We start from the raw sequence: 20,824 nt of genomic DNA, 5'->3' as shown, positions 1-20,824 counted from the left end.
GGTTTTCTATTATGGTGGATGAGGATTTAGCTGTCACACAAGACCATCCTAACCCCTTTACTATTAATTTCGTTTTGTTTGGTTGTTTTGTTTTAATCAGTATTCACTGCTTATATTATTATGCTATATACTGGGCATGGTTGAATGTCATTATTATTTTTCCTTTCTTACTTTTTTGGGGTTCTTTTCTGCAGTCAATAATTGCCTTTCTTTTTTTATTTGTTCAGTTTTCTTTGTATCTATTATTATTTTTATACCTTTCTGTATTCCTGTAGCACACTTGGACCCAAGGTCAGTAATATGAGGGAAATTATCAGATGAAGTATTATTTTGTTTTTTTGTTTTTTTCTTGGAGACATTCTTCATGGATACCTCCTGGTCTGACATTTAGGCCTATTTTCCTGGGTAACTGACCTCTTAGAAGTTTCTTCTGCTGCCATTCTTGAAATTCTTTGTGCCTTCCTCTTAGGTCAGATTGACGGTTTCCTGGATCTTTCTTCCCTTAAAAAAAAAAAAAAAATTCCTTGTTTAGTTCAGGCATATCCTATAGTAGTGTCAAATATGCCACAGAGACATAAGCCTTTAGAGCATCAATCTCTCTAGTTGCACTGCTCCATTCTGGGCTATTTTTGTCTGGTGGACAGTTATCAACCTTCTGTTTATCTTCATCAACATTTTTGAGATATTCTTTGCTTCTCTTCTGTTTTTGAGGACCTGTTTTTAAATATAGTATACTTTTTGTTTTCTTGATTTGTTCCCTGGTGTGGCCTGAATTTGTATCTGCCCTAAAGTTATTTTATGTTGGACCCCTCTCTCCCAATGTGATTATATTTGGAAATAGTCCTATGAGGAGGTCCTAAAGGTAGAACCCTAATTCCACATTGTTGGTGCCCTTATTTAAAAAAAAAAAGCTAGAGACACCAGAGTTCTCTCTCTCCTCCCCATATGAGGATAGAATGGGAAGGCAGTCTTTACAAACCAGTAAGTGAGCACACATTAGGAACCAACTTGGTTGATACCTTTATCTTGGACTTGCCATCTCTGGAACTATATGAAAATAAATGTGTCAAGTCACCCCAGGAATGATACTTTGTGGGAAGCCTAAACAGAAAAAGATACCCCTTATTTTGATTTATTTTGAAGTAAATTATCCTATAATAGCTTCCTGAGAACAATATGTAGTAGGTAAAATTTTTGAGGCCTTGAATATCTGAAATATTTTTATCATCACAGTTGATTGTTAGTTTGGCTAAGTGAATAAACCAGCTTGGAAATACTGTTCTTTCAGAACTTTGAACTCTTTCCATTGTCTTGCAGTTCCTGTGCTACTATTGAGAAGTTCAGATCCTTTCTTATTTCTGATGTTTTGAATGTAGGATGTTTTTTCTTGGGATGTATTTTGTTAGGTGTCTGTTTTCATCAGATTTTCTGGGCACTCAGTGGATTTCAATCTGAAAGCTCATATCCTTTAGTACTGAGAAGTTTCACTAATGTTTTTCTCATTCCTATTTTTTCCTTTTCTAATATTTTTGTCTTAACCATCTTGGATTGGCTCTCAATTTTCTCATCTCAATTTTTTCTTTTCCTTCACTTTGTCTTTTTGTTCTGTTTTCTGAATTTTGCTATTAAATTTTGCTTTTTCCTTTCTGCTATTGTGTTTTAATATATAAAAGCTCAATTTAGTTGTATAAATGTAACTGGGTTATGGATTTCTGTATGATCTTGCCTCAGGCTGTTTCACCAGTCTCTTATCTCTGCAGTTAGTTTCTTATGCCATGTGCTTCATAGGACTACTTTTTTCCTCAGGGTTTTTGGTTCCTTGTTTCATTTGCATGAAATGCCTAATATTTGTACTCCCTTCTACTACCTCCTGTTTTCCCAACTGTAATATTGCCCCAGGTTAGGTCCATTGCTCTTATTAAATCTCTCAGGTGTCCTGTACTACTTCTTGATACTGTTTTTTTTTTTTTTAAATCAAAACTGTTCTAATTTAATTGTATACTGATTGTATACTATTTGACTTTAAGTTCTTTAAGTCCAGTGAATAGGTTTGTTTATTGTCATAACACCAGATTTAAGTGTTTTGTGCAGAATAAATAAATACAGAATTAAAAGTAAACAAGTAAACATTAAAAACAAAAAGAAAATCAAGAAGAGGCTCTGTTGATATGCTAGAAAAAAATCTAGATTTTACCCAAGAATAACTAAATTCTAAGATAATTGTGCTAAGTGTTTTATAATTTCAAACCTCATTTTATTAATCTGATTTGAGGAAGTATTATTTATTGATCTCAAAGGTAGCTTTCAAATCTACATTGTATCCTAAAGAAAGTCCCTTTTGCCCTCCTTTGCGTCTTTTCCTGAAGACCTTTGTATTTTCTTCTACCTGATCCTCGCTGGGGCTGTGGCTCGGAGGTAGAATGCCTGCCTAGCACGTGTGAGGCACTGGTTTCGATCCCCAGCACCACATAAAAATAAAGATATTGTGTCCAGCTACAAATAAATAAATAAATAAATAAATAAATAAATAAATAAATAAATAAATAAATATGGATGAGCATTCCAAATCACCATTTCTTTTTTATCTTCACTCTTCTCTCTTTATTCTCTGTAATGTAAATTTATCCCTTGACATCTGAACTCATTATTCAAATATTTTCAATAATGGCTTAGACATTTTTAACCTAAAATTGACTATACAATTAATTTTTACTAACACCCCTGTGTGTATTTGAGCCAATATTTAAGTTGCTGATAAATCTGGATAAGAAAATATGTATGAAGTAGGTGTATTGTCATGTATCAACTGTTTTTTTTTTCCCAAAAGGGACTGTTTTGTGATATTGTTAAAGGTTTTGTACAATTTTAATGTCTTCTAAGATAATGGAAAAGCATATGGAAAGTAGGTAAACCTTGGAGAATTATGGAAGCTCTAACTTAGAAGAAAAGATAGAAATGATAAAGATGAATGAATGATAGACAAAAAATGAAAAGAGAGAAAACATAATCTTGGCCATCCTCATGCATTATGCCTATGAATTTTATCCATTTGTGAGAAAAAAATGAAGACAACTATGATAGTGGTGCTAGTTTTAAAAAGCTGTGTATTTAACTTTATTCTCATTGTCCTTTGCATTCATTGTGTATCTTTAATAAATTATTGTCTTTGTTTACTTACCGTAATGTTTGTAGTATAGAGAGAGTATAACTTGTATAGGATATACTATATACTGTATATAAATGTACTAAGAAGTTCATTAAATATTAAATGACTTTGCAGTGGCATTTTAGCAAACTAAACGGAGCTCTTCTCAAAAGAGAAGTTTTGTCTTAGAGTAGGCAATCACATCTTTGTCAAACATGTGATTGCCTACTCTAAGTTATACCTTCAAGGAATATATTACTCTGTTGTCAGATAACTCATTCTATCCTGTGAGAGAGCAGAATTAGAAGTGCAGTGGTGAATTGTGCTGTTGGGACTTGAGGGAAGCTGCAGAGGAACTCTTGACAGATGTTAGACTAAAGAAAACTACTGAACAGAGAGAAGTAAACTATCTTCTCTCTTCCCTCTCTTTCTCTTAAGAAGGGTGATGGTGAGCATAGGGGATTTATCGACTAGGCACTATTAATCAAGTAGCATGGAAATTAAATCTCTATAGTTAAGGAGAAGACTGAAATGGTTCACTGAAGTTAAAAGACACGATATAAATTTATTTTAACAAACAGTTAAAGTCTCATAGTGAATTTGTAATGCAAGGATGAAAAAGCCAAACAAAACCTAATGATTTTATATAAACACACTGAATCCTTAATTGGTATCCTTATTATTGATCAAGGTGCATGTGGTTAAATTTAAATTTACTGGGACCATTGATTTGCACGAATTGTGATGTAATTTGCCATTCCAAAGGTACACTGGCTGTCAGGACAAAGCAAAGTTCATAGACAATGTGTGTTGGATAGTTATCAGTCTAAGAAAAAATTTGTTATTCTGGTAATAGGGGATTTTCCCCTTGACATTATGATACATATTGATGGTATAAAGAAATTTAGAAATAAAATAAGTAACATTGAACTATTTTTTAATGACCTGTATAGGTTTGCCATTCCTTTTTGTGCTTTAAGAATGATATTAATTTGATGGCAGCTCTATTAGATCTTAAGCAGACAGAATCAATACATTTATAAACTAGTTTGGTTATATCTCCTATACTGTGGTCTGTATCTCCTATACTGTGGTCTGTTCCTCAGCAGCATATTACAGTCATTGTCATTGTTGAGAATTCTCTCCATAGGAGAACTTTTAACATTATTTCTTCTACTGTAGCAAAAATTGCCTATAGAAGATATCCAGATATATGCCATATTTTTAAAGCTGTATAGCAAGGACAAGGATTTTATTGTTTATGAGAAAAATAACTTCCATTAAAAATATATCTTGTAAATTGTCCTATGAATTATATTAATCATGAATATCTATTAAAACTGTTTTGAACATTATTTTAGTTACAAGAAAGTATGTATTTAAAGCAATTACTGTTTTAGCAATTTAAAATATGTAGGTAATAATATGTTTTAGTTATTTACATGTTTTTGCTTGTATAATGTGGTCATTCTAATTCTGAGTCTTTACAAGTCTTATACTTTGAGTTCTGACCAAACAAATCTGGTCATTGAAATTTTAGAGTTCAGAAGAATTTGCCATTTCTAAAGCCAGGTTAACTCTGGTGTAGGAATAAAAACAAATATATGAAAGGATAAATCTGTCTTTCCACAGCAGTTCAAATTTCCACAGTTTATGCCAATTAATTTTTGAAAATGTGTTTCCCTTTTTGATGTATTAAAGTCTCCCCTAAATAGATAGATTTCCCAAAATTTTGTTTGTGTGTATGTTTGTGTTTTAAGGATACCATTAAGAATTGGAAGGCTATCAAGACTGAACGAAATGTTATGGTTTGTATTAACTGGAGGATTCGCTATAAGAATTCTGTAAACCTTGCTCTGAAAAGTGATAAATAGGCTCAGGATTTTACCAGTTGCATTTTATTTATCAGAATTAAAAAAAAATGCAGCACTGGGTGCAGTGGCACACATCTGTAATCCTAGTGACTTGGGAGGCTGAGGCAGGAGGAACACAAGTTTGAGGCCAGCCTTAACAATTCAGTGAGACCCTGTCTCAAAAAATAAAAAGGGCTGGGTATGTAACTCAGTGATAAAATGTGCCTGGGTTCAACCCCCATACCCAAAAAAAAAAAAAAAGTGGCCTAGTAAATAGTGTGATTCAAAAACTCAGATTAACTTCTAAGGAGCTGTACGATTTTTTAAATTGATTTTATTTTTTTAAATACACGACAGCGGAATGCATTACAATTCTTATTACACATATAGAGCATAATTTTTCATATCTTTGTATATAAAGTATGTTCACTCCAATTCATGTCTTTATACATGTACTTTTTTCATTACAATTCTTATTACATATACATACCACAATTTTTCATATCTCTGTTTGTACATAAAGTATGTTGACATCCAATTCATGTCTTCATACATGTACTTTGGATAATGATGTCCATCACATTCTACCATCCTTGCTAATCTCTTGCCCCCTCCCTTTCCCTCCCACCCCTCTTCTCTATTTAGAATTCATCTAATCCTTCCATGCTCCCCCTCCCTACCCCACTATGAGTCAGCCTCCTTATATCAGAGAAAACATTAGGCATTTTGATTTTGGGGGATTGGCTAACTTCATTTAGCATTATCTTCTCCAACGCCATCCATTTACCTGCAAATGTCATGATTTTATTCTCTTTTATTGCTGAGTAAAATTCCATTGTGTATATATGCCACATTTTTTAATCCATTCATCCACCGAAGGGCATCTAGGTTGGCTCCACAGTTTAGCTATTGTGAATTGTGCTGCTGTAAACATTGATGTGGCTGTGTCCCTGTAGTATGCTGTTTTTAAGTCCTTTGGGTATAGATCGAGGAGAGGGATAGCTGGGTCAAATGGTGGTTCCATTCCCAGATTTCCAAGGAATCTCCATACTGCTTTCCATATTGGCTGCACCAATTTGCAGTCCCACCAGCAGTGTATGAGTGTGCCTTTTTCCCCACATCTTCACCAACACTTACTGTTGTTTGTCTTCATAATAGCTGCCATTGTGACTGGAGTGCGATGATATCTTAGAGTAGTTTTGATTTGCATTTCTAACTGCTAGAGATGATGAACATTTTTTCATATATTTGTTGACTGATTGTACATCATCTTCTGAGAAGTGTCTGTTCAGGTCCTTGACTATAAGATTCTAAAAAGTAAAAAAGGTTTCCCAAGCATTTTTTTTCCTTTGACAGTCTCCTTATTTGGGCCATATATGTTTCCTTTCCTGCTTACCCCTATTTCTGCTTTTAGTCAGATCTCCTTATTTACTTTTCTATTGTAAATCTTTTGATACTTTCCTGATTCTGAAAGAGACAGTTTGCTTCTGAAAAAAGTTATTTTTATACATGTGTAGTGGAATGTTCAGTTCTGTCATATAATTTGCTTCATCATCATCTTGTGTCAGACCATGATGCTACTTTTAGCTCCCATCACAAGGAAGGGTTAACGTAAGAGAGATCTGTTGTTATTGTTTCCTTACCAAGTAGTTATTCAGTTTATATTGATTTGAAGGGGCCTAGCGTTTGATTTTATTCATATACTAAATAACCTAGGATTTTGAATGCTGTTTTGAAAATTAGTTGGAAATAATGGATTTCACTGTGTATATATGCCACATTTTTTAATCCATTCATCCTCTGAAAGGCATCTAGGTTGACTCCACAGTTTAGCTCATCCTTTAAATGAGTTTTATTCCTTTTTTTTTGGGAAAACTATCTGTTGTGGACTTTCTTGCTAATACTAAAGTAGAATTATGGTTACACAACCTACTTAATGAGCATCCATCAATTTGTATTTATAGTACTTGCGATTTTATTCTCTGATCTCTTTTGTGCTATTCCTTTACCTCAACTAGAGTTACTAGTCTACTTGTTGATTGGTATTCAAAATCTGGCTCACATGGTCCCTTCCTTATTATTTTTACAGTGACCAATTTAGTGCAAATTCTAATCATCCCTTAATCACATTAGTCTTCCATTTATTAAGACCTCTGATCTTCTCCCCACTTACTTCATCTTATAAAATATGGCTGAATTTTTCTCCCTCCCTTCCTTCCTCCCTCCTTCTCTCCATCTCTTTTTCCCTTCCTCTCTCTCTTCCTCTCTCCATGCCTTCCTTCCAGTACTAGGGACAGAACCCAGGGCCTCACAGGTATAGGCAATCACTTTACCATTGAATTACAACTTCAACCATTTTTTAAAAACATTCTTATTTGTTCTTTTTAGTTATTCATGACAGTAAAATGTATTTTGACATATTGTACATACATGGAGTATAACTTCCCATTTTTGTGATTGTACATGATGTGGAGTTACACAGGTCATGTATTCATATAAGAAAATACAAAAGTTGTATGTGATTCATTCGACTGTCTTTCCTATTCTCATCCCCCATCCCTTCCCTTCATTCCCCTTTGAATCTAGTGAACTTCTATTCTCCAACCCCCTCATTGTGTCCCTCAACCGTTTTTAAATTTTTTTATTTTGAGACAAAGTCTTGCTATGTTGTCCAGATTGACTTTGAAGTTGGGTCCTCTTGCCTCAGCCTCTGATATAGCTGGGATATACAGGCATGTGCCACCACTCCTAGTATATGACCAGATTTTCTTAGAATCCTTCATTAAGGTCTTATTGTCTAAGCAATGGTTTTTAATGTGTGATCTGTGAAGCCCTGGAACTCCAGGAGCCCCTGTTCTATAAGGTTTAAGCTATTGTATAATGTGTGTGTGTGTGTGTGTGTGTGTGTGTGTGTGTGTGATGTCAATGGATCTTTATTTTATTTATTTATATGCAGTGCTGAGAATCGAACCCAGTGCCTTACACATGCTAGGCAGGTGCTGTACCACTGAGCTACCACCCCAACCCCTAAGCTATTTTTATAATAAAACTGAAAGACAGATTATGGTTATTCTGTGTTTGCTATGTGGCAGACATTTTCTGGAAAAAAAGAGGCATACCTGCCACTTCTGGGGAAACAACCAGCAGTATTTATTGCTAAAGATAAAATTTATGACTAAAATGAAAATTAGAATTTTGGAGAACTCATATCCGCCACCTTAAGTTTGACAGCTTCTCAGTATTGAAAGACATTTCTGATGAGATCAAGATTTGGGGGAAGATTTAGGCCTGTGATTTTTTTTTTTTTTTTGATAGTACATAATGAAAAGTTGCAACATTTGGAAGATCTGCAAATCTGAGTTAACTAATATTTTCTAAGTGATTCCAGTGTATGATGGTTAAAATCTCATACATATGGGGTAAAAGAGCCAGTCAAAGGAGGAGGTAGACAACTGATTTTGAATAAAATAATATGCACAGTCCATTAATGTGGTTTCAGATTCCACATTGCACTGACCTTTAAAGGCAGATGCTTATTGAGTTTTGGTACTATATTAAAGAATATCAATAATTATGTTAAAATACTTTTATCTTTTCCAACTCTTTGAGACAGTCTTGCTCAGTCTTATTATTATACATCAACCGCATAAAACTAAAACAATCAATAGATAATAGAAAACAGAAATAATCAAGCTGTCTTTAAAGATATATGCAAAAATGTGAAGAATCACTTTTTTTGGAAAATTGTTAACATTTCATTAAAATGTACCTTTGTGTTAATATGTAGTAAGTTTGTTATTTTTAAATGAATACATATTTCTAAGATTTGTTTTAATTTCAAATATGTTAAATATTGATATGACCCACGTAAACAAACCCCCTTTGAAGTTCTCAATAATTTTCAAGAATTTCAAGAAATCTTGAGATAAAAAAACCCAAACAAACCAACCTTGAACTGTTCATCTACAGAAAAATATCTAGTTTAAAGGAGTGCCTTCTAAAGGATCTGTTGAGTTACCTCTGATTTTTAAAATGTTTCTAAGGTTATTTAATTTTTGTAATGAGGTCAGCATGTAATGTCCTTAGTATTCTCATAGGGGAGGGATTGAACAAATCTAAATTTGTTCTAATTTAGCTATTAAGATACTTCTTTTTATTTCTGTTATTATCTTTTCTCTTGTGAATTTTAGATACTAAAAATAATTGGAAACCAGAAATTAGAAGTAAGTCACTAGAGCATAAAGATTGGAAGCATTGATAAGGTAAAATAGGGCAAAAATCTGAGGTTATCCTGTTCATATAATCCCAGCATGTAGGCCTTGCTTATGTGCTATTAGACCTTTAATTGGCTAAGGAAATGAGGACATGATAAAATGAGTAAATTAAATCTGTAGATTACTTTAAAGTCTTATATTATTAAAGTGCTTCTTATATCTAACCCAAAAGTGCTAAATAGAACAAAAATAATAGCTTATTTTGTCTTTTTTCTTCCATGTATTCTTATCAAATGATTGAAAAGTGGGAATTATATAGAGGTAGAAAAAACAGATGAAATCATGCCACTTACTGGATGATTAATCAATCTCTCCATTTAGAGAAAAAAAATTTAAAAATATAGAGGCATTGGTCCTTATTTAATTGCTTCCTATTTTGTACTAGATTTGGCACTGGAGACAAATTGTTCAAGGTCCAAGAATGTTTTATGATATGTTGTCTTGTTTTTCATAGTACCCCGAGTAAATTACAACAAAATTCAAATTGGACAAAGGGAGAACATTATAGTGAGGCTTTAATAGAGTTATTCAAGATCATACAAAGAAAGGAATTTAGGTTTCCTTAAATTCAGTGTTGATGCAGATTTATATTTTGTCAGGAAAGTTGGTTTATGCTACAAATACAATATCTTGTGCTCTAATTTTTATAGACAGAGTATCCATGGCTAACTTACACAATAAAGTTAGTCACTTGAATAAAAACTAGTCTGGGCTACAAAACCAGTATATTTCCACATTAAATGGGTGCATCTCTCTGTGTTGAAGTTGTCTTAGTTTTTGACTCCAGAAATAAGCACATTGTGATTAAAAATTTAACCTATTTTCTTTTTGTTTAAATCATGTGAAGATAATCAGTATTGACAGGACTAAAAAGTTCCTGAGAATTAGTAACATGTTTAGCAAAAGTCTAGTAACATTATTGTTCTTTGGACCTTGAATTATCTTTGGGGAAGTTGATAAATTTCCCCAAACATGCAAGTTGGATAGACTGAGAGAGGATGGGAAGTTACACAAGAAGGAACAGGGAAGATAATATTGGACACAAAATGATGTGGGTAGAGATATATCCACCAAATTGCTCTGATTATTGACTTGTTGCTTACTTCCTAAAGAAATCTGGGTACAATTATGCCAGTTTATATTATACTATAAGGCAACTAGGAAATCTTTTGGATTTATTGAAGCCAGTACCAGTAATACTTATCATCATGTGACAAGACAGAAAGTCTGTAGAAAACAATGAATTAAAAACACTCTTGTAATAGACATAATATACTTATTTATGATTCACAACTCTCCTGCCCTCATGGGTATTTGTTTTCCAATCTGTTTGGTTTGTTCTTCTCTAGTATAATAACTAAATAGTAATAATTAGAACATTTAAAATAATCACTGTAGTAAATTCCTGAGAGGAATTAGTCTTTTGTGGCTAAAGTAATTTTAAGGTACTTTGAACTGTCAAATGCTTTATTTAATAGATCTAATGTGTATTTAAGATTAAGATATATTCCAGATTCTACAACAGCCCTCATAATGAGTAAACAGTTAATATTAAAAAAATAAAGTAGCAAAGGTAATAATAACCAGTTGACATTTAAAAGGAATTAAGGCATTTGTAAATTGTGGAGACATTTTGCTTTAATATTAGGTAACTTTACCTCTAAGAAACATGATGGTAAAACATTCAGATCTCTCCTTGAGGGCATTATTTTCTGTGTTTTTAAGATCTTACTGGCCTCTAGTGGTAATATGCTATTATTTAAACATTTTCAATTCTTAAAACTGTTTTTAAGACAGTCTGCCAGTAACTCTACTCTCAGTTCTGGACTAGAAAACCAGTATATTTCATTCTCAAGTGGAAATGTTACATGTTTATCTTCCTCCCATAGACTATACACTATATCTTTTGTTCTTACCTTTGAATCTTTTTTACTTTGAATAATACCAATTTAGCTCTGAAGCAACTTTGCATTATTTTAGCGTTTGTACAGTGTAATTACTGTATCAAGTTTATACTAACAGTTTTCCCCACAGTGTTTCAGCCATTTTCTCTGTAGATTGTAGGGCAAATTTTTGTGTATAAGTTTTTTTTTCCCCCTCTAAGAGGCAAAAGACTCACCTTTATTAATTTGACATTGAAGAATCTTGTTTTTCTGTTTTGTTACACAGATGTGAAAGGACCACCCACTCATCGTCTATCTTGTGGTCAGTCACCCTATACTGAGACCACAACATGGGAGCGGAAGTACTGCATCCTCACAGACAGTCAGTTGGTGTTGCTCAACAAGGAGAAGGAGGTGAGATAGAAAGCTACTTCCCTTTTCTAAGCAAATGCCCGAAACTTATGTAGCTTTGATTTTTATTTTGATGAATTACATTATATAAATAGGGGCTCTTGCAATTGTAGACTGTGGATAATAAGTTAAAGACTGCTAAATGTCATAATGAAGTGCTATTGCCATGAAAGAGTGAGTTCCACAGGATAGTGCTGAATTTTCACTAAGGAACAGTAAAAGAGATAGTAAGTTGAGAAATTTGGAATGAGGAGTATTAGATAGTTTAGACCTGTCCCTGCAAATGCCCCCCTCTATGAGCCACTGGAAATTGTGTCTTTCTAACTCCTAAAAAAATAGTTATCATACTCAGTCTATTAATTAAAAGAAGTTTAACAGTTTACAGAGGCATGGTCAGCATAAGGGACGTATCAAAGGGTGGTGAGGTATCTATGAATGAACAGTAGAAAGCTGGTATAACCCCAGACCTTCAGGGAAAGGGAGGGGTTTCTGGACACCAGAGAATTGTAGTTGTCTGAGAGGCTGCAAGACAGTTGTGGTGTTTACACAAAAAAGAACACAGCCTTTACCAGAACTAAAATGGCCACCAAGAAAGAAAGAAGAGAGAATAAACCTTAACTCTCTTCTGCTGCTTTCTGATTTTTTTTGCAATTGTCCCTGTTGGCCAAATCTAACTTGTAGGCAGGAGAAGATTGCTTTGTTATGTTCTATGGAGGTCAGTTTCATACAGCACATAATTAAGGGAGCAAAGGATTGGGAGAGTAGCATAAGTCTAGAGAGGCAGGCAGAATTTAACCTTCACAGACATCAAGTTTTAGGAACACTTTCTGTTCCTCTTGAACTTACACTACTAGTACTTTACTCCTCAAACTATTATAGTGTATATGTTCTTCCATATCCAAATAATTCTATTTGCCTATTGGTGATTAATATCACTCTGGTTTGGTATGGACATAAAATAATCTGTCTCCACTACATAAAAACAATGACTATGATCTTGAAAAAAGAAGAGGCATAATGGGTGGGAAAGAGAAGAAAATACTTGATTTTAAAAGAAGAAAGATTGATTGCCAAAAATATATAAATAACTAGAAAGATGTAGGTAGAATATACATTCAGTAAGTCATTCTTCCTAAAAAGTGTGTTTGGAAGAAGCAGTGAATAAGAAAATTTTCTTAATTCTCATTTGTGAATTCCTACTCTCCTTTTTTCATGTCTTGTTCATCTTTCCCTGTGTCTTTTCTTCTCTTATTGAGTATGTTTTAATTTGGTAATGGTAAGGCAATAACAATGAAACAGTTCTAGTTTGTTCTCATATTTCAATAGGCAGTGCTTGCTTAAAAGGGTCCAGGTAATGTAACTCCACGAAGAACTTGCTTATTCTTTTATTCTACTCATTGAAAAACATCTCTTCCTTTTGTTACCATCTCTCTACCCATGACCCTTTTCCAGAATTTGAATATTATATTTAATTTTATTAAAATAATTTAATAAAGGCCAGCCTTTTTTTAGAACAGTTTTATATGTGTTGCTGTTGAGTGGATACATAATAAAAATTGGTAAAGTGAATGAATGTTAGTATAGAGAATTTCTTATTATCTAATTTGAATATGCACATAATTTAAAATATTCATTTATACAAACCTATTCTGTCAGCAAACTTTCATCAGCTCTCTTAATAAGGAATGTTACAAACAAATCATTTGTCATCCCCCCCCCTTACTAACTGTTGTGGTTTAGGTATTAGGTGTCCCCAAAAGCTCATGTGTGCAACAGTACAAGAAGGTTTGGAGGTGAAATGATTAGATTATGAGAGCCTTAATCCAAACAGTGAATTAATCCCCTGATGGAAGTAACTGGGTAGTAACTGAATGCAGGTATGGTGTGGTAAGAGGAGGTGGTCATTGGGGGTGTGCTTTTGGAGTAGACATTTTGTATCTGGCGACTGTAGTTCCTCTCTGCTTCCTCATCCTAATGTCTTGAGCCACTTTTCTTCATCACACCTTTCTGCCATGATGTTCTGCCTCACCTCAAACCCCAGCTGTCTATGGACTGAGACCTCTGAAACCATGTGCCCCTAAATAAGCTTTTCCTCCAGAAATTATTCTTCTCAGGTCTTTTGGTCGCAGCAACAAAAAGCTGAGTAAAACATCCACATTTTTTTTTTTAGTTTAGTGCTGTAGCTTAAGAATAGATAGAAGAACATCAAGAAGTATCCCTTTTCCAGAACTGAGATATAATCCATTGATTGAATATTCCTGGGCAATTGAGTCACCTAGGCCAAGGCCCCTATTTTTCTTCTAAAATAACTGTCCCTGATAAATAATTTTCTGAAACAGTCTCTCTTATATACTTTAATCCTCTTTTGTGCCAATTTTTATAAATAGCCCTAAATACCTGAAAACCATTATACCAGATACTTCATTCTCTCTCTGATTCTCTGTATTTCCCCTTCTGATGCTGTCTTCCACTCATCTTTCCCCACCTCTTGAAACCCTTTACTGTGCCTGCTGTCACTCAAGGACCATCCTTTGAGCAAAATCAGCTGTTTCTTCTGTAATGCCAGATTCGTGGGACCCCAATAGACCTCCAGGAGCCGAATCCGATGCAATCACACAAGAGTCTTTATTGCAAGCTCGAGCCTGGACTCACAACTGTTCCTGATGCAATGGTCCTAGGGAGTGAGTCCTGGTTTTTTTGTTCAGTGAGATTTTATAGGTTTTTTGGGGGGATACTCTATGCGTTACAACATCACACAGCAAATCATTCCACACCGCGTGGGAAAGTCAAACAACTCTTAACATTGATTAGCACATTCACTGGCGGGAACAAGTTAGGTAAGAGGTGATTGGTTAGTACAAGAAGGGAATTCGTTTGAACTGATTGGTTTAAGCTACGAGGAGTGTATGTGCTAAACTACATGGTTTCCCAACATGTTATCAACCACCAAAAACTACTGGGGGGTCATCTGGCATCCCAGGTATTTTCCCTGTCTCATGCTGATTGGTGGTTGCGGGAGGGGGGGTTTGCTATGAGTCCTCACCTAGCGTAACTGAGTAACTGAGTCAGGGACACCTGGCACCCGCAGATGTCTCCTATTTGCAGACAAACAACTCAGCAGGGTGATTATGTGCCTAGGAGTGCTTTGTGGGTTTTTCCAAGGACAAGGGTCACGCCCCCTTCCTTGGACAGGCTTTGAGGTAGAAGCTGTTTTCAAAAATGGAGTCACATCAGTTTCTCACTTCTACTTCTTCTCTGGAGGGGTTCCTTAAATTCTTGATCTCATAAGAACCAAAATGTTTCCTAATGTTACTATCTTTCATGAAGTCCTGTGGAAGTGTGGCTGATATTTTCCCCATAACTCTTACACCATGCTGCCTGAACTAGGTATTATCTCCTTTTATGGCTGCTTCCTGTCGGTTCTCCCTAAAATGCTCAAACTCTGAATCTCATTTATTCTCCAGTCCCCCTGCCTCATCTTGTCACTCCTCTATGTATTTTGATCTTCTGCATCACTGTCATCTACACAGCTTAATTTTTATTTTTAAATATTTTTTTAGTTGTAGATGGACACATTACCTTTATTTTATTTGTTTTTATTTTTATGTGGTGCCAGAGATTGAGCCCAGTGCCTCATGTATGCTAGGCAAGCTCTCTACCACTGAGCCACAACCTCGACTCCTACACAGCTTAATTTTTATGATCCCAATATCTGCAGAGATGAATCTTACAACACAGTTTCCTTCAACTGCTCCTCTAAGAATTTCCCTATTCCACCTTTTTGCTGTAAGTCCTTCATATTCTCAGTAGTATACATCTTACTCTCTGACCCACTCCTTTCTTTCTAGCTCATTTTTTATTTCAATAATCTTTCAATCCTTCTGAGATCTATAGTCTCTTGATCCTATCACTTTCCTGCCTCTCATACCTCTCATTTCCTTTCTTTCCTCTTCATTCAGCCTGAATTCCAGAGTCAGTCATTCTAATTATTCCCTTGCATATTATTTCCTTGCCTTTCTCTTGCTTCATTTTCTTTATTTGGTTAAGTAATAGCTCAGTTAAATCTTCTTTTTTTTAAGAATATTTATTTTTTAGTTGTAGTTGGATACAATACCTTCATTTTATTTATTTATTTTTTATTTGGTGCTGAGGGTGAAACCCAGGGCCTCACATGTGCTCAGCAAGTGCTCTACCACTGAGCCACAACCCCAGCCCAAATCTTCTTTCTTGTTATGATCTGAATCTTAAACATCTCCCAAAGCCCAATGTGCTAAAAAGGCTTATTGGGAAGTGGTAGAACCTTTAGTAGGTGGGGACTGGTAGAAGGAAATTAAGTCACTGGGAGTGTGCCCTTAAAGGGGACAGTGAGAACTTGGCCCCTCCTATCTCTCTTTGCTTCTTAGCCATGGATAGGTGAATAAGCTTCTACCCTGCACCCCTGCCACCATCTACTGCCTTGCCACAAGCCCAGAAGCAATAGGGTCAAGTGACCATGAACTGAAACCTCTGCAACTGTGAGCCAAAATAAATCTTCCTCTTCATAAGCTGATTTATTTTGGGTATTTAGGTATTTATGTGTACTTTATCCATGAAGCTTAATGTGTCTGGAGAAAAGCACACACATTGCTGACTGGTCTTTGAACTAATGGCTGCAAACTTCATTGGAACCCCCAGTGCTGCTTGGCAATCATAAAACATTTTCAATTACTGTCCCACCCTATTGGATTAGTTCTTCTCAATCTATCTATGGTGAAAGATCTCTTGGCCCTCCACCCTGCCTCATCATAATCAATAAAATGAATTGTAAAGAAAAGCAAAATAAAAAATACAAGCCTGAATGTTTTATTAGATTTAAGACATGAAATTCAATAAGTATATTCAGCATAACATAGGGAAAAAAGGAGTAGAATTACAAAAAAAAAAATAATTATTTGTGGAAAAAAAGTCTATACTATGAAACAGATCTAATGATGACCCTAAGCGTGCTGCTTCTCTGTTTCTGTACTATTTTGTTTATCACAACAAATCAAAACAGTTCACAGAACAGTACAGGATCTTGAACCACCCTCTGACAAGCACAGTACAGAATGGTTTTCTAAAGTGATTTTTTTTCATACCTTTCTCTCTTCAAACCTGTAATCCCATCTTTATTATCTTTACATAGAGCTGATTACTTTGCTTATTGCTTCACTGAGAAAATTGAAGTACTCAGAAGAGAGCTTGTCTACCATATTTACTCACCAGCAAGTCTGATTTCCTTCTCCTCCTATGGTTGAAATTTCCACTGTCTTGGTCAGCCTCTCCCTTGTGTCCATCTATTCAAGGATATATCATTAGTAATTCTTTCTAACCTTTTGTACATCTTTAATTTTTTTGTCTCTATCAGATCATTCCTGTCAGCATACTATTGTATTGATCTAACCCACTGCCTCACCTGTGCTAAGCAGGTGCTCTACTACTGAGCCACAACTCCAGCCCCTCAAACCACACCACTCTGACACAGTTGCTCTTGTTAAGCTCACTAGTGACCTCCACATTATTAAATTCAAAGATCAGTTCTCAGTTCTCATCTTATTTAATCTGTCAGGAGCATTTAATGCTACCCATCACTCATTCCTTTCCTTACATCACTTGGCTTTACATGACATCATGCTTTCTTAGTTTTCATCCTGCGTCTCTGGCAGTTCCTCCTGAGTCTTTCCTACAGATTTTTCTTCATTTTTCAGATCTTCATATGGGACCTAACTTCCTTGGGGATTTTATGACTTTTGATATCTTCTAATGCTGATGATTTCTAATTTTATATCTTAATGTACTCATCCCTCCTCTCTGCCCATTGCATATCTCCATTTGGATATGTGAGAGCCCTCTCCAACATGCCTCACATCCTCCAGTAAAGGTAACTACCCTTCCAGGTTTCAAAGATCACTAATTCCCCCAACTCTTTTAATCCCAGACATACTGATTTCATCACTATTTCTTGAACACATCAGACATGTTCCTGCCTCAGGTCTTTAGTTTTAGCTTTGCCTTCTGTTAGGAATGTTCTTCCTTCAGATATTTGCATAGCTTACTTTCTCACCTCTTTTAACAGTTTGCTTCCATATCACCAACCTTCACTAACTTCCCTCACCTTAAATCACATATCTTCCCCTACCTTCATCCAGAACATCTTTTTAAAAATATACTGTTATTTTTTATTGACATATAATAAGTTATGGGGTAAAGAGTAACATTTCAATACATGTATACAATGTGTCAGACTCTGCTGACCACTCTTTTATTCTCTGCGTCTGTGAGATCAACTTTTTAGCTTCTATATATAAATGAGAACTTGCAGTGTTTGTGCATTTCTGTGCCTAATTTATTTCACATAACATAGGGTCCTCCATTTCCACCCATGTTGTTTTAAATGACAAAATTTCACTTTTGTTTATAGCTGAATAGTATTCCATTGCCCATGTTATATTTACCCATTTAACTGTCAATGGATACCTAGGTTTATTGCCTATCTTGGCTCTTATGAATAATTGCAATAAATATGTAAGTATAGGTGTCTCACAGACATCTTTGACTATGTACCTAGTAGTTGAATCCAGAACTTCTCACCTAATTGCCTAGCTCTGATTTTTTTTGTTGCATTTGCCACTTTTTAAAATGCTATATAAGTTATTTATTACGTTTATTGTCTCTCTCATACTGGAATGAAAGCTTTGGAGCAGAGATTTTGTTTTCTTCAATGATATATCTCCTAATACTTAGAACAGTTCCTGACACATAGTAAACTCTCAGTAAATTGAGGTGAATGAATTGAGACTAAATGAATGTTCCAAAAGCCAAATTATAAATTTTGATTCCAGAATGTCTATTTCCATAATATAAACTCGAGAGATCTGATCCATATTTTCTTTCTGTGATAAGCTGTATTAATCAGTGTTCTATTACTATAATACCTGAGACAATCAACTTATTAAGACAAAAGGATTAGAGAGGTTTTCAAGATGGTGAAATAGAGGTCAAATTCCTAGCTGCTCTGTGATGTGGAACTAAGAAAGAAGACAGGTAGTTTCTTAGCAAGGTGGGTGAATAACAACAACAAAACAAACAAACTAACCAGAAAAAAAAAAAACTGGGGCCTCTAATGGAATTTAAAACTGGACACTCAAAGCAGATCAAGGACCCAGGAGGCTGGATATAATAAAATAAGGAAAAAATACCTGGCAGCATAGCTGCTGCCACAGCTGGACCAGAAACTCCAGCCAGAGAGGTCCTTCCATGAGCATAGTGGAGGGATAAGGGAATTAAAGGAAACTGCATTTTTTGGGAGGCTAAGGCATGTTTGGGTACTGAGCATTTAGAGATCAAGGACATTGCCTGGCATACCTGAAAGACAGACTGCACAATATCCATGTTGGGGAAAAGAAGTCATCATCTCTCCAGGCAGTGTTTGGAGGATAAAGGAAGAACCATTTTTGCAGTCACCATGCAAGGGTCCAGCAGCTGAGGGGGCCGATTCCTAGCAAACCTGGTCATGGACACCCACCCACGTCTACCCTGCCCCTCCAATTCGACTGCTTGTTAGGACTGTCTGGGAGAGACACACCTGGTGGGAACATGGAATGGTGGGGGTAGGGGTAGACATGGATTTGGAGACCGAACCCAATACATGGGGTCTGAAGGTGATGTAGGGGATTAAGAATTGGGTCCCTCAGCACATGAGTGGAACCCAGGGGAGATCCTTGGCATCCAGTCTTCCAGCATGAACCAGCAAGTACTAGGCACTGGAGGGATGCTGATTTAAAATCTCCAGACCAATTGGCATTCAGCAAAGAGACTGGAGCCCACCTAAGCCTAAATCCTACCTCTAGGAATTCTGCCTATGGGATTATCTCACTCTAGCAATCCAGAGGGTAGAGCATCGTGTTCCAGACCCCACCAAAAACTGCTGAGAAACTGAGAATCTTTTGAACCTCAACAGAAAGAATTTCTATATCACTTCTGTTCTCTCCCTGTACATACCATTTGAAATTATAAAACCTTTTACAAATTTGCTGTTTTTATTGTAGGCAATAACTGATTATATCATTTCTGTTTATGGTGATAAATAATGTTGTAGATGACATAGTAAGGGACTATTTGATTTAATGCATTATATTGTTTGCATTGGTTGTTGTTATTATTTGTCACCTCCCTCCACCTAAACTTTGAGGTACTGGAAACATTCAGGGACACTATAAGTCCACAGGGTAGAAACACTACTGCCTCAGATCTGTACTGTTAGTTGGGTGGACACACAAAAAACATGAAAAAGCGAGGGAACAAATTGCTCCAAACAAACCAAGATACTCTAATAATAGAATCCATCAATACCACAATGGAAGAAATGTCAGAGAAGGAGTTTAGAATGTACATAATTAAACTGATCTGCAAAGTAAGGAACAGTATAAGAAATGAAATCAGAGAGAAAATACAGGAAATGAAAGATCACTTCAGTAAAGAGGCAGAGATTCTGGGGGAAAAAAAGCAGAAATCCTTGTAATGAAGGAAACAATAAACTAAATTAAAAATTCAATAGAAAATATCACCAACAGACTAGATCACTTAGAAAACAGAACCTCAAGCAATGAAGACAAAATATATAATCTTCAAAATAGAGTTGACCACGGAGAGAAGATATTAAGAGACCATGAATGGAAATCCCAAAAACTATGGGATAACATGAAAAGATCAAATTCAAGATTTATTGGGATAGATGAAGGCAAGGAGATACAAACCAAAGGAATGCACAATCTTTTTAATGAAATATCAGGAAATTTTCCAAACCTAAAGAATGAAATACAAATACAAGAGGTTTATAGGACCCCAAATGTACAAATTACAACAGACCCACACCAAGGCACATTATAATAAAAATGCCTAATGTACTGAGTAAGGATAGAATTTTAAAGGCTGAGAGAAAAATATCAGATTATGAATAGGAGAAACTAATTCAGATCTCAGCTGATTTCTCAACTGAAACCCTCAAAGCTTGGAGGTCCTGGAAAAACATATATCAAGCTCTGATAGAAAATGTATGCCAATTTCTTGTAGAAATAGAGAAAGCAATCATGAAATTCATATGGAAAAATAAACGACCCAGAATAGCAAAAACAATGCTAAGCAGGAAGTGTGAATCAGGCGGTACTGCGATACCAGACTTCAAACTATACTACAGAGCAATAGTAACAAAAACAGCATGGTACTGGTACCAAAACAGGC

At 35.3% G+C, this 20,824-nt stretch overlaps 1 protein-coding gene across 8 annotated transcripts in view; it reads left to right on the top strand.

Annotated features, from left to right (window-relative positions):
• Positions 1 to 20,824, top strand: part of Rasal2 (RAS protein activator like 2) — a 338,051-nt gene that overhangs the window by 136,684 nt on the left and 180,543 nt on the right. For all 8 annotated transcript variants that reach the window (XM_015491761.2, XM_048809957.1, XM_048809956.1 and 5 more), the window contains exon 2: positions 11,442 to 11,569. In XM_015491761.2, the coding sequence (XP_015347247.2) occupies positions 11,442 to 11,569 (128 nt within the window). The remainder of the gene's footprint in view (positions 1 to 11,441; positions 11,570 to 20,824) is intronic.

The sequence above is a fragment of the Marmota marmota genome, unplaced genomic scaffold, assembly GCF_001458135.2.
Source record: "Marmota marmota marmota unplaced genomic scaffold, marMar, whole genome shotgun sequence".
In the NCBI taxonomy this organism is placed as follows: Eukaryota; Metazoa; Chordata; class Mammalia; order Rodentia; family Sciuridae; genus Marmota; species Marmota marmota.
The sequence above is the reverse complement of the archived record's forward strand: the minus strand, read 5'-3'. Positions and strand labels throughout refer to the sequence as shown.